This window comes from Gekko japonicus, unplaced genomic scaffold (assembly GCF_001447785.1).
Source record: "Gekko japonicus isolate JY-2015 unplaced genomic scaffold, Gekko_japonicus_V1.1 scaffold2306, whole genome shotgun sequence".
NCBI lineage: Eukaryota > Metazoa > Chordata > Lepidosauria > Squamata > Gekkonidae > Gekko > Gekko japonicus.
The window spans coordinates 149916-164289 of NW_015176520.1; the positions used below are offsets into that span (position 1 = coordinate 149916).

The following is a 14374-nucleotide window of genomic DNA, read 5'->3' on the forward strand; positions in this document are numbered from 1 at the left end:
GGTCTTCACGGAAGCTTCTGTCTGCCCAGGTTTCAAAATGCACAGAGAATACAGAGTGTGATGCAATCCCCAATGAGTTCAGATTAGAATCCCATGGGTGCATAGACTGATACTCGCATCGTAATGTTTCACGTGCCTCTTCCCATCATCTGCAGCAGTTTAAAAACAAACAAACCTGGGAGGTGGTGTGGGCCTGTTGGATTGAAAATAAAATGGCCTATATGATATGCCCCTGTATAGATCTATGGTGCGGCCATATTTGGAATACTGTGTGCTGTTTCTGGTCACCGTTATCTCGAAAAGGACATAGCAGAGCTGGGAAAAGTACAGAAGAGGGCAACCAAGATGATTAAGGGACTGGAACACCTTCCCTATGAGGGAAGGCTGAGGAAATCTACAACTTTCCAGTTTAGAAAAGTGGGGGACTAAGTGGGGGGGCATGTTGGAGGTTTATTATTCGTGGAGTGGAGACAGCTGACAAAAGAGAAATTTTTCCTCCCTTTCCCAAAATACTAGAACTCAAGGGCATCCAAAGAAGCTGATGGGCAGTAGGTTCACGATGGACAAAAGGAAATACTTTTTTTTTTTTTAAACATAGAGAGTGATTAAAATGTGGCATCCACACCCTGACCTGGATAGCCCAGGCAAACCCAATCTCATCAGATCTCAGAAGCTAAGCAGGGGCCGACCCTGGAAAGTACTTGGAAGGGCGACCTCCGAGGAATACCAGGAGGCAGGCAATACTAAGCCACCTCTCTGAAATGTCGATCGTCAGAAGTCACCATGGCTTCCAGGTATGCAAGCACACACACAAACTGGGGGGGGAAATGGAATTCACTGCCAGAGGACGCAGTGATGGCCACAGGAGTAGACAGCTTTAAAAGGGGATTAGACAGATTCATGGAAGATAGACCTATCAGCCACTACTCAAGGGAACCTCTACGTTCAGAGGTAGTCAATGTCTGAATCTCAGTGCCAGGAGACAATATGAGGGGAAGGCTTGTATGCCCTGTTCTTGGACTTCTAGGCTGCGATCACACACACTAAATAATCCACTTTCAAGCCACTTTCAATGTGCTTTCCAACTGGATTTTACTATGCGAGCTGGCAGGGGAAAATATAGCATTTTAGGTGGTGTGGGCCCTTGGGAGTGAAAATAAAAAGGCCTATGGATTATTTAGTGTGTGTGATCGCAGCCCTAGAGGACCTGGTTGGCCACTGGGTGAGACAGGATGCTGGACTGGATGGACCGCTGGCCTGATCCAGCAGGACTCTTCTTATGTTCTCATGAGTTCAGTGACAGTCCTATTTGCATGATTCAAGCTACAGCACATCGCTGGGGAAGAACGGCAAATAGTGATAAATACTTCTCCATCTACATTCCTCCCAACGGCACGTATTACAGTAACAAGCCTATGCAAAGCTGACTAGACAGGCACGCCTGTCTGCGTCTGGCTCTATTACTTTGCACACAGAACCCTGGTCTTTGGTGCCCGTACAGCACTGCTCCTTTGTGAAGAAACAGTAGACAGGACAACACACACACACCCTCCCCTATCTGGGCAGGACCTCAGCAGCAAACAGCATTCCCTCGCCCAAGTCCCCAAGGAACTTTGTACACTCTCGGCAAGACTTACTGCAATAGAGGGGGTAAGATGTTGCAGTCCAGGACGTAGTCTCGGCACATGGTGCTGTCGCCTGCAATGTTGCCAAGAGCCCACACGGCCTGCCGAAAGAAGCAGACGGGACAGCGTCACCGAAACAGAGCACATCTTTCCAGCATCCTAGGCCCTGACACTGAAGCCTCTGCCACTGCGCACCAGAGCTAACGATGACTTCTGCATAACACAGACGTCTCAGGCGTGCCGTTTCTTGGGCAACTTCTCCCACCTCCACCCAAGTCTTTCAGAGTCAAACATTAACACGAGACAATTGCACCTGAATCTATCCAGCAGAATAGGTAGTTGAAGACACCCTGCAGAAGTTGGGGCAGAAGGAGTTTGTACGGGGGGGGGGGGCGCACATGGGACACCAGTCTTAGTGGCCGGACTTCAAATATCCACCCGCTTGCCAAGCTGCTTGCTTTAGGTGTCTCCTGAAAAGGTAGGCAGGCAGCGTCGGCCCTCGAGAGGCACATGGACTACCAAGTCCTGATCAGCCTCGGCCGCGTCCCGTGATGAAATCGCGCACTGCCCCCGGACTTGAGTTCAGTTGGGTAAGCAGAGTGCGTGTGGAAGACAGAAGGCACTATATGTGCTACCCAGCCGGCTCTTTTCGTTCCCCTGTTTGAGGCCAATGCTCTGGTTCGGGGGGGGGGGGGGGGAACTTGGCAGGATACTCAACAACAGCAGACCCCAGGGGAAATGAGGCAAGAGGAGCATGTCGAAGGCTGGGGTACTGGGAGTGTATGCATGACATTGGCTCTTTCACAATATACGCTTAATAAGCTCTACCACAGTGTGGTGTTAGTGACGCAGCGAAAGGCACAAGAACTGCCTGACGAGCTGGCACAGCTTCTTGTTCAGGGCACTAAAGAATTACAGGGAAAAAGAGGGGATGGGGAAGACTTCCTATAGACCCAACAGCCATTTCCACAGTAGTGACTTTTTGGAACAGGGACCACCCGACTTTCTGAGCCCGTCGGCTCCTCTGGAATTCCGGCACAGCATGCCGGGCGCAGCTACAAAACGGCTGCCACGGATTACCTTCAGTCACACAATGACGATCCTTGTGCCGTGGGGGCAGCTGCCGCCACCAAAGCAATGTTTTTAAAAATCTGCACAGCCAATTGAATCTCCAGAAGCCTTGCCAGGCAAAAGCCCCACCTGGCTCTGCCCACTTTATAAAAACCGTTGGTGGGCACCAGGAAAGGTGTTGCTGAATGGTGTGGTGCCCATCGGCACCAGGCTGGGGATCCCTGCCTTTGGTATGTTCCCGATCACTATGAACATGCTGTGGCTGTTTGCAAGGTGCTAGAACAGCACTGAGCTGTTTCTGAGTTGGGGAAAGTTGAGAAGATCCTGAGCAAACTGTTCGTACCCAGCCAAACACCTAGGATCAAAGCTAGAGCTACAGAATAAAGTCACTGGAAAAGACACAGGATACTGCCAGTTGACTCAGTAAACGAGGGCGTAATTAGTCTTGAAGGATGTCCACTGTGATTGTGGAATGCAGTTAACAGGGTAATTCTTGTTAAGGAAGCCGGCATGACCAGACCTTAAATCACAGTTTGCACATCTTGTTGACCTGAGAGATCTGCTTTCCGCTCTTCTACCCTTTAATCTTTAATATAACATCTAAGCCGGATGATCAATGTTCCCTCTAAAATGCAGTTAACAGGGTAATTCTTGTTAAGGAAGCCGGCATGACCAGACCTTAAATCACAGTTTGCACATCTTGTTGACCTGAGAGATCTGCTTTCCGCTCTTCTACCCTTTAATCTTTAATATAACATCTAAGCCGGATGATCAATGTTCCCTCTAAACCGAGTTAGTGTGAGCCAGCTCACAGTTTTTTAGCCTCCAGCTCACAGATGTTGGTCTTGGCTCAGGAAGGAGGGCTCCGGAGCAAGCTAATTTATGCAGCAGCCAAACTGCTTGCTCACAACTTTAATGCCAGTAGCTCACAGAGTAGCATTTTTGCTCACAAGACTCCACAGCTTAGAGGGAGCATTTGGTGGGCTTAAAAGCTTGAAGATTCGTGTGTCAACCGGGTTGGTGCTGATCAAAGGTATTACACAGATTTTGTTCTTGTTTTTTGGATTCTGAATGGCTGTACAAGTTTTAAAAACTCATAACAACAGCTGAGAAGCAACACTACTGCAGCCTTGGCACTCCGAAACAGCCGACAAGAGCGAGAGGAAAGCTGTTAAGACAACTGGACACTGGACTACCCATGCCACAAGCTGCAGGCGTTTACTAATGCAGTCGTCAAAACATCCTGACAAAAGACCAGCGCACATGGTACAGTGAACCCACAGAGAATCCATGTACAGTGCACACTTGATCCCTTTTTGGTTATTGCAGTTTTGGTACTCCTGCATTGTGTCCTGTGAAGGCACAGACGGGGCTCTTCTTGAAATTCACATTCAGCAGTTTGTGCGAATGTTTCCCTCCTGGTATGCAAGGCTGGAGCACCGGAATCATAATTACTAAAAAGAACCTCTTTTTTTTTTAATGCATACAGAGTAATTCTTCTGTTCTGCTGCGGCCTCATTTTGAATCCTGTGTCCAGTTCTGGTCACCGAATCTCAAAAAGGACACTGCAGAGCTGGGAAAAGTACAGAAGAGGGCAACCAGGACGATTATGGGATTGGAGCACCTTCCTTATGACAAAAGGCTGAAGAGTCTGGGTATTTTCAGTTTAGAAAAGAGACAACTAAGGGGGGAAGGGGACACACGATAGAGGTTTATAAAATGATGCATGGAGTGGAGAGAGTTGACAGAGAGAAATATAGCTTCCTCTCCTAAAGAACTAGAATTCAAGGGCACCCAATGATGCTGATGGGCAGTAGGTTCAGGATGGACAAAAGGAAATTTCACTTTACACAAAAGAGTGATTAAAATGTGGAATTCGCTGCCAGAGGATGTAGAGGTGGCCAAGGGAATAAACAGCTTTAGAGGGGGATTAGATAGATTCATGGAGGAAAAGTCTACCAATGGCTACTAGCCATGGTGGCTGAGGGGAACCTCCACATTCAGAGGCACTAAACCGCTGAAACCCAGAGCCAGGAGGCAACATCAGGGGGAGGCCTCAGCCTCTCTGCCTTGTAGTTGGCCGTCCAGAGGAACTTGCTGGCCATTGTGTGAGACAGGATGCTGGACTAGATGGACCACTGGTCTGATCTAGCAGTGCTCTTCTTATGTTCTTACATTCAGTACGTATACTAGGGGGTGTGTCCTTGGTATATACCGAGCGGAATAAATACTCGAAAAATACCTTATTGGTATTTATTCACCAATTTATTCTGATTTGGCTACTGAGCTAGCTGAGCCCGAATAAAAGCAGATATTACTCAGCTTTTATTCAAGCACAGCTTCACTAACACACCTTCTGGGTGAACTGACACTACTTCTGGGTTTCTCACATGCAGCTTGGCTAAAGGGAGTTTCCTTTAAATGGCTTTTGTAAGGCCAAACCACCCATGTGAATCGCAGAGTTGTGCCGCGGCGCAACTCTGCAAGTCAAGGATTTAAACTTTAAATACCTTCCTTCCCCAAGTCATGCCACAGCAGCACACCCTCCTGCATAGGCAGAAGAATACACCTGGTCCTACAGCACAAAACACATATGCAGCATCTCCATCACAAATTCTCATATGAGAGTGACACACCCATCTACTCCAGCACACATGGGAGACCCAACCACTTATGGGTACGTGTGACCGGGCTCCCAGACCACACAATGCTTTATGATACACTGAAGATTAAACATCTGTGACTTTCCTGGGGCCAGCCACAGCTAAGGACTACATCTGTGCAGATTGTGCTGGGAGACATCTACTCCAGCACACATGGGAGACCCAACCACTTATGGGTACGTGTGACCGGGCTCCCAGACCACACAATGCTTTATGATACACTGAAGATTAAACATCTGTGACTTTCCTGGGGCCAGCCACAGCTAAGGACTACATCTGTGCAGATTGTGCTGGGAGAGAAGCCACAGAGCAGAAGAAACTATCACAGGCCCTTCAAGAGCCGGTCTTTCCTAATATGGAGCAATATTCACAGAAGCCATTTGCTTGGCAAGATACAAGCACAGCTTGCCTGCCAGAACTTCAGTGATGACAACCTTGTTGGTTCATGTTCTGATCTGGTGCACTGCTTCAAGTATTACTCGTAGAGAACCACAGCCCCAAAACAGTAACACACAAAAAAAGTGAAAAACTTGCTGCCTTTCCAAACAGATAACTGGATGGACAGGTTTCAGCAGAATTGGAATTAGAGACAAGAATATATTTCTGGATCTAACATTAAATCAATATCCATTATTTCCCAAATTATTCGCTGTACTTTATCCCAAAATCTTTGAATTTTTACTTTTTAATCTTGCATTTCCAACATTTATTTTAGCTATTCACATAACACTTTGCTATTCTTTCCGGTGGCCAATACTATCTATGAAGCACTTTAAGGATATTTTCTTTGTATGGAATGGCTCTTATTTGTTTAGTTGATTTCCATATTTTAGACCATTTATCCATTTCAATGGTATGTCCCATATCTTTCATCCATAAAATCATTACAGATTTCACGATTTCATCTTGCATATATTCTTCTATTAATAGGTTATACAACTTCTGAATCATTTTAACTATCATGATGCCTACTTAGTGACTCTTATAATAACGTCTGCGAGAATACTTCTGGCCAAATATTGGAAATTAGGAAAAAAAACCAGTAAGGAAGAGATAAGTTTGAAATTGTTAACGTTAGCTAGCAGAAATGGACAAATTAAGCTTGTTAATTCAGGGAAAAGGAGAAGAATTTTTCTTGAAAAGATGGTTGAGATTGTATAAATGGACAGATAATAATGTTAAAGAACAGCCTCAATGTAAAGTTTTTCAATGATTGATTATACATTTAATTGTTTGTGTATTAAAAATATATAAATAAGCATGGAGGGGGGAAAAAGGAATTAGGGACAGGAAGAAGCCCAATGACTTGTGCTCAACAAGGAATGGTAACAGGTCCTCATTCTGACTTCCCTCTGATAGACATGGGTGCGCTATGCAAATCCAGGCCTATTTTATCCTTGCCTCCCCACAGAAGTTTTACTGTCTTGAGGTCTCGTTCCTTTACCGACCTGCTCCTGCACGTCTTCAAATTCTGAGCTGAGCAGCTCTATGAAGATAGGGACAGCTCCGGCTTGGATCACAATCCGCGTCTGGAGGGAATTTCCAGAGGCGATGTTCGTCAGCACCCAGGCAGCTTCAAACTGGAACACACACACAAAAAGAGGGAACCATCCTTCAGTAACTGTCAGAGGACATAATGGGTTTCCATTCAAAGGTCTCTGCTACAGAGCCGAGGTTGCAGGACAGCGAATGAGGAACTTGGCTACAGCAAACATCCAGGCCACCCAGGTGTCCTCACTTTCATCCCACAGACACATTAAATGCCACCACTATGTGCTCTTTCCATCCAAAATGTATTTAGTTTAAAGATTTGCACCTTTCAGCACAATCAGGGCCACCAAGGTGGCTAACAACAAAAACAGACATCCTAAAAAAAAAAAATGTGCATTGGCTCTTTCTCACTATGTGCTCTTTCCATCCAAAATTTATTTAGTTTAAAGAATTGTACCTTTCAGCCCAATCAGGGCCACCAAGGTAGCTAACAACAAAAACAGACATCCTAAAAAAGATTAAAAACCAGGACTAAAATACATATCTATGAAAAATGAGATATCAATTAAAGAAGAAGAGGAGGAGGAAGAGATTGGATTTATACCCTGCCCTTCTCTACCTGAAGGCGTCTCAGAGCGGCTTACAATCTCCTTTCCCTTCCCCTCCCCACAACAGACACCCTGGGAGGTAGGTGGGGCTGAGAGAGCTCTCTCGAGGACTGACTGCCCTTGAGAGAACAGCTCTGAAAGAACTTATGACTGACCAAAGCTCACGCCAGCAGCTGCATGTGGAGGAGTGGGGAATCAAACACCTGTTCCCCCAGATTAGAGTCCACGCTCCTAACCACTATACGAAACTGGCTCTCTACATAGTAGGGAGGAAGGATTTTTGCGGGAACACTGTTCTAAAAGCATTACACAACTGCAAAGTGAAGAGCCAGATTCAAATCCAGTAGCACCTTAGAGACCGAAAAGATCTTCCAGGTACGTGCTTTCCGGAAACAAAGTTTGAAAGGGAGCTTTGGACGCTCAAAAGCTGATGCCCCCAAAATCTTGTTAGTCTCCGTGGTGCTACTGGGCTCGAATCAAGCTCTTCTTCTGCAGGCCGACATGCCTACCCTCTGAAACGATAGCTACAAAGCGTATTGTTAATATTAATTACAGATCTCCCCTGTTTACATCCTCCTAATCTTACGTGTACTGAACTGGGAAGCAGCTCTACTGACTGTAGACTTACAGCGCCACCCTAAACGGAGACAATCCCTTCTAAAGCCGGTTTGAGTTCAATGGGCGGAGAAGGGAGAAACTGTGCTTAGGTTGCCATTGTTAGAAACGTATCCATATTCTAGGACTAATCTCTTAACTCCTAGGAGGACACAGAACAGCAATGAGGGTTTTTTGAAAAAGAAATGTTGGCACAGAACTGAAGAATGGACGGAGTGAAATGAGTGTATCCTGCCCTTGACTTAAGGTCCTTAGGGTGTCCCCATACAGAGGTCCCACTTTGATGATGTTGCAACATCATTCCAGGTAAAGCAGCTGAGGGTGTGTGTGCAAGAAGAGGGTGAGGGTTTTCAAAACAGCCAGTCCCCTAAGCAAAGGAACAAAAACAGACGGACATTCACAGCAGGATGTCTGCTCCTAATTGTGAACAACAAACAACTGCATGCTAGTGCATGGAATTTCTTAGACAAAAATATCTAATTTACGTACCGAAGCTGAACTACAGGAGTGGAGGAATACTACCCTGAGTTCCGTGGAGGAAGAGTGGGATATAAAATGATAGACAGACTCCTCCGTGATAAAGCAGAGGTTCCCTGAAATATCCCATCATCTTTACTTAAGCCAGCCCCATTTTGCTTCTTTTCGTTAACAAAGTCCATTGAACAAATTGCTAAGCAAGGGGAGGGGGGGGGGAATCCATATGTGGCACACCTGTAAAGTGCAGTTTTCCTTTCGCTTGAGGAACTCCACAAACCGGGCCACGACTCCCGGTGTGCTGATGACTTCGTCTATAGGAGGATTCGGTTCTGTTTCGAAAGGTACAAGACAAGAAGGCATCAGAACGGTTTCCACCCTTTTAATGGATTTATGCGTTCACATTAGAAGCAATTCATTGCCTGAGTAACTGGCATCAGCACTTCAGGTATTATTTGTACCTTCCACTTTCTGTATTTTTCATTTTTTAAAAAATTGAATGTTATGTCAACAAACAATGTTGAATTATTGAAGTAACAAATAAAGTAATGATTACACAATAACAAGATCTACATAGTACGTAGGACAGGAGATGTTACTAAGACAGTATAGTCAACATATTCATATAACAATAATCAGAACATCGGAATAACAACCAGATAAGAGGTTCAAAATTGACTCAGAATGAAATGCTCAGTAATACAGCTAATAAGTTTCATTTAGAATTGTATGAGTAATTAATGAAAAGTTAAAGGTAAAATCAAACTGAGGTGTGTACAACGACTAAACCAAATGTGTGTTGTGAAGTTTCAGAGAGTATGCAAGTTAAGGAAGTTAGCTCACAAAAAAGTAATTGAAGATATATTGGGTTGTGAGGTTAGAGGTCAGTAGATAATATGTGTTCTAGGAAGGGTAGCCATTTTTGGCATGAACCGAGATGAACTGATCTAGAATCGGCTTGTCTTATGTGGTCCGTGATTTTCTCCATTATAAAGAGGTTCCAAACTTTGGAGTACCACTGGTTGATCATGGGTGGTTGGTGTGACTCCCATTTCAAGGCAACAGATGTCCTTGCGGCAACTATAAGACTAGAGATCAGAGATAGACTGGCCCCTTCTGTATTTTAATGAGGCATAAGAACAGAAGAGCAGCCCTGATGGATGAGACCAGAGGGTCAAACAGTCCAGCAGCCTGATTCAAACAACAGCCGGTCAACTGGGCCTCCCGGAGGCCTCTACACCCTGTTTGGTGGCCCCAGGCCTCCCCTGGCAAGCGCTTAACCACTTCCCCTGAGGTTGCCACCTACCACTGGTATTCAGAGGTCTACAGCCACACTTATTCTAATGGAGGCACAGATGCTCTCCAAAGGAAGCAACTTTGACAGGCTCAAGATGGCGTACAGGGCAGAAAATGCGAGTTTGCAAGAATCCGAAAGGCGGGTTCAAGCAAAAACACGAAGTTGGGGTAAATGAATGGGTGTTGAACAAATCACAGTTGAATGGCCGTAAAGAGGGTTGGGGGGGGGGTATTGTATTTTTCATATGTGCATGTGAGAGTGCGTGCATGTATGTGTGCCCTTGGAAGTCATGGTGACTGTGTGTGCAGCTGGAAATCATGGTGACCTCTGGTGATTAACCCCTACTGGGGGCCTGGAGGATATTCAGAGAGGTGGCTGAATAGAGCCTGCCCCTGCCTCCCAACTGCTGGTATTCCAAGGAGGTCTCCCATCCAAGTACTTGTCAGAGTCGACCCTGCTTAGCTTCCAATATCGGGCTTGTCCGGGCTACCCAGGTCAGGGCTCGAATGGACTTAACGTGTATCACATTCCTCTCCCCCCTAGTTCCATTGTAACACAAAGCAGCCCTGTCTACATGCTGTGTTTGCACGGGGTGGGTGGGACTAGGAAGGGGGGTCTGGAATTACACTGGCCTCGCACCTCCTGTGCCCATTCACCAAAGCGTGGGCAGAGTGTGTACCGACTGTATGCATGCAAGTTCCAACCTCACGATTGTGAATGAAGACTGTGGGACAGAACCAGCATACAAGAGAGACATGGCTAACCCACCAGGTTTTGTTGCGGGAAGAGGTGGAGCAGCAGTATGCTTGTTCTCTGTGCGCGCTGGTTCTGCCTATGAATATATCAGGTTTACAGCAATGATCTAACCACTTAGATATCTGCCATGTCCTTTTAAGTATTTTCCCAGCAGAAACAACTAAGCCGTTATTTAACGCTGTACTCTCAAGGCCCATCCAAGTACTTTCATGTTTCTTATCCCCTCCTTGCCCAGCTCTTCCACAGTAACCTGTTCGACAGAAGGACAAAGAGAGCAGGAGCGCCGCCATCTTGATTCTGCCACTAAACAGGGAGCTGAGGAAGGGGGCAGTGTGCCGGTATCCCCTGCCCTAACCCTACTGTTCAGGTGCCCTCCCCCATGCACACACCCACACCTTGTTGCTTTGCTATTCTAGCCCCACAGGCGATGCCTTCCTTAACTCTGCTAACGCTCACCTTTTGAGAGAAGCTTTCGAAATTTCTGGGTGGCTGACAGCTGTTGTTCTGGGCTATTGGAAAAAATCATCTCAGTCATATCAGAGGTGATCACTGCATTCTGCAATCACAACAGGGAAAGGGAAGTTAAGTCACTCCTGTCACAAAGTCAGAGGCAAAATATCTGTCAGGGGTCCAAGGGGCAAGGTTTATCTATCTATAGTATTTCTATGCCACCTCTTCAGAGTCCTGCTGGAGGTGGCTTACAAGTAGAAGCTGTAATACTAAAAAGAGCCATTAAAAAGCTGATAAGATAAACCCCCTAATTAAAACCCCGGGGTGGGGGAAAGATGTGGTTTAGCTTGGCTCGTAAAAGAATGTAGGCACCAGGCAAGCCTCAAGGAGGAGGGCATTCCAAAGGCAAGGTGCCACCACAGAAAATGCCCTGTCGCTCATCACCACCATCTAAGCTCTGAAGGCAAAGGGTGTGTGTGTGTGTGTGTGAGGTCCTTCATACGGATAGGTTCAAAAGCAGTGAGCTTTAAGCACAAAACAGAGAAAATGGCTACACCGTCTGAAAGACATTTTTGTACTTTAAAAAACGGACCCAGTATTTGCACTTCCATGCTGATACCCACGTCACTGCTGCTGAATCAAAGCATCTCAGGACAGAGATGCCAGTGTGCCATTTCTCTCACTATTATTCCCTCCCCCACCCCCATCCACCGAAATCATCCGGAGGGGGCTGGCTCACAGGGAGGACAGACTGATTGACAACACGTAACAAGGCCTTCTCTGTAGTTGGCTCCAGAACTCTGGAATACTTGCCCCAAGAGGGGCCCTTGGGCCTCATTTCTGTAAAGGAGTGATTTGTTGTTTTTAACTGTTTCTTGGGTCTTCTAATGCTTTCAACTGAGCTGTTGACCAAGCTTTCAACTCCTGCTTGTTTTAGGCAGACACTCTCAGGTCACTACTTGACAGATGGCTTAATTCATCGGCAGCCTTCCATTCTGAAGAGCAGCTGATAAATATTGCAAACAAAGAACGCCACCCCACAGCCTTAGACAAACACTTGACCCCCTGATCACAGCTCTGAGTGGAGTCGCCGAGAGCACTTGTCCAGATCACTCACAGAAGTCATTTCCATGTTATTCATCTGGGCTTCGTGGAACCCGCCATCTGACATAACTTCCTCCTCTGCTTCTTCATCCGCCGTAGCAACATTTCTGCGCTTAAACAACTGGAGGAAGGGAGGGAAGGGGGGAGAGAGAGGGAGAGAAGTACTGGGGTTACAGCTAACCATTATTTTACAACTGCACAACAAAGCTGAGGATCAGAATTGAACAACCAACATACAGGATTTAGATATGACCACAAAGTGAGCTACAGATTTCTCATTTGGGGGGGGTGCAACTACACGAGCAGGGGGATACAGAAAGACAAAGTAATGGCTGTGAGTGCTTGTTAAGGACGGCCACTTAAACAATGAAAAGGGAGACATACATAGAGCACATAGCCTTACCCACACGCAACTGTGCATGAAGTACGTGTGAGTTAAGTGCTGCCAAGTCACTTCCAATGACTTTATGAATTAATGTTCTCCAGAATGTCCTATCGTTAACAGCCATGCTCAGGTCTTGGAGACCGAGGGCCTTTGTGGCTTCCTTTATAGAGCTAGTCCAGCTCATGATGGGTCCTCCTCGCTACCACAGGCCCGTCCTTATGGACCTCACTACCACAGGCCAGTCTCAAGATTACACATCCATAAATGCAGTCAACCAACTGTGAACTTAAAGGACTATGGCTGCAGCATCTACACTAGGAAAGGTCACCTGTGCCCAAGCAGCAGCAGAAGAGGTTTTTACACCTCAGTTTTCTCTATCTTAAGAAGTCGCAATGGGGCTTACAATTGCCTTCCCTTCCCCACAACAGACACCCATTGAGGTAGGTGGGGCTGAGAGAGCTCTGAGAGAACTCCGATTGACCCACGGTTACCCAGCAGGCTTCATGTGGAAGAGGAGTGGGGAATCACTACACCATGCTGGCTCTGCCCTCTGTATTAGCCACCAAAATCAACCTGCTGCTGCTGCTACAATTCAACCACACTGCTAGTTGGAGGACAAAGTTCACAGGGTTCTGGGATCTATTTGGCTTTGCAAGGACTGGGAAGCAGACTGACCTAACTGGAGGCCACGTGTGGATCCGTGACTCCAAAAGAAAGTGATCTGACCATAACCCAGTCGCTGATACAGATGCCAACAGCGGTCACCAGGACAACACATCTGGGTGACAGAGTCGCAAGGGCCCGAGTCAGGGGAGCCCACAGTGCAGCAGGCACACCAACAGAATCTCCACTCTACCTTGGAGCCTAAGGTTAGTCACCTCTTAGCAGCCCAGCCATTAGAAAAACTCCGCCATACCTGCTCTTCTCGTTTTTGCTTCCGTAGCTGAAGGCCCTCTTCCTCCCGCCACTGGAGGCCACGTGTGGATCTGTGACTCCAAAAGAAAGTGATCTGAAAATAACTCAGTCGTTGATACAAATGCCAATAGCGGTCACCAGGACAACACATCTGGGTGACAGAGTCAGGGGAGCCCACAGTGCAGCAGGCACACCAACAGAATCTCCACTCTACCTTGGAGCCTAAGGTTAGTCACCTCTTAGCAGCCCAGCCATTAGAAAAACTCGGCCATACCTGCTCTTCTCGTTTTTGCTTCCGTAGCTGAAGGCCCTCTTCCTCCCGCCGGCGACGCATTTCATCAGGATTCAAAGACTTGTTTTTATAGCTCTTCATTCGGAAGTTCTCTTACCCTGAAGTTGTCATGATTTCTAAACAATGTTATTAGAAAGAAGACAGGTCAAATGGCGCTTTCCTCCTGGGTCAGTGTCCTATAACTTCCTATTTCTTCATTACTGTAGCAAAAGTCAGCAGGTTATCATTTCAGTTCAGCATTACAAGGTTAACACGACAGGTAGGGGCTGTGGCTCAGCAGTAGAGAACTTTCTTTGCAAACAGAAGATCCCAGTTTGGATCCCAGGCTGCATCTCCAGTGAAAAGAATTGGGAAGTAGGTGATGTGAAAAACCTCTGCCTGAGACTCTGGTGAGCAGCTGCCAGTCACAACAGGAAATATTTTTTGTGGGTGGGTGTGCACATGCACGCCTGGAAGTCACGGTTGACTTCTGGTGACCTCTAGTGGGGCTTGGACATTTCAGAGAAGTGGCCTGCTATTGCCTGCCTCTGTGTCCCAGCTAGGGCTGCCAAGTGGGGGCGGGTGGCGGGTAACCCCCCGCTTTGGAGGCCCGATTTCCGCCGCCGTGGAATCGGGCCCCGGGGGGAAG

The 14374-nt window shown here is 46.8% G+C and overlaps 1 protein-coding gene across 1 annotated transcript in view; it reads right to left on the reverse strand.

Moving 5' to 3' along the window:
- The window catches only part of KPNA1 (karyopherin alpha 1), a 49811-nt gene that overhangs the window by 17350 nt on the left and 18087 nt on the right, over positions 1–14374 (reverse strand). Inside the window, exons 2-7 of the mRNA XM_015427403.1 lie at positions 13729–13862; positions 12168–12275; positions 11057–11156; positions 8785–8879; positions 6808–6939; positions 1638–1726 (exon numbers count right to left, since the gene is read on the reverse strand). Of these exons, the coding sequence (XP_015282889.1) occupies positions 1638–1726; positions 6808–6939; positions 8785–8879; positions 11057–11156; positions 12168–12275; positions 13729–13827 (623 nt within the window). The 5' untranslated portion in view covers positions 13828–13862. The remainder of the gene's footprint in view (positions 1–1637; positions 1727–6807; positions 6940–8784; positions 8880–11056; positions 11157–12167; positions 12276–13728; positions 13863–14374) is intronic.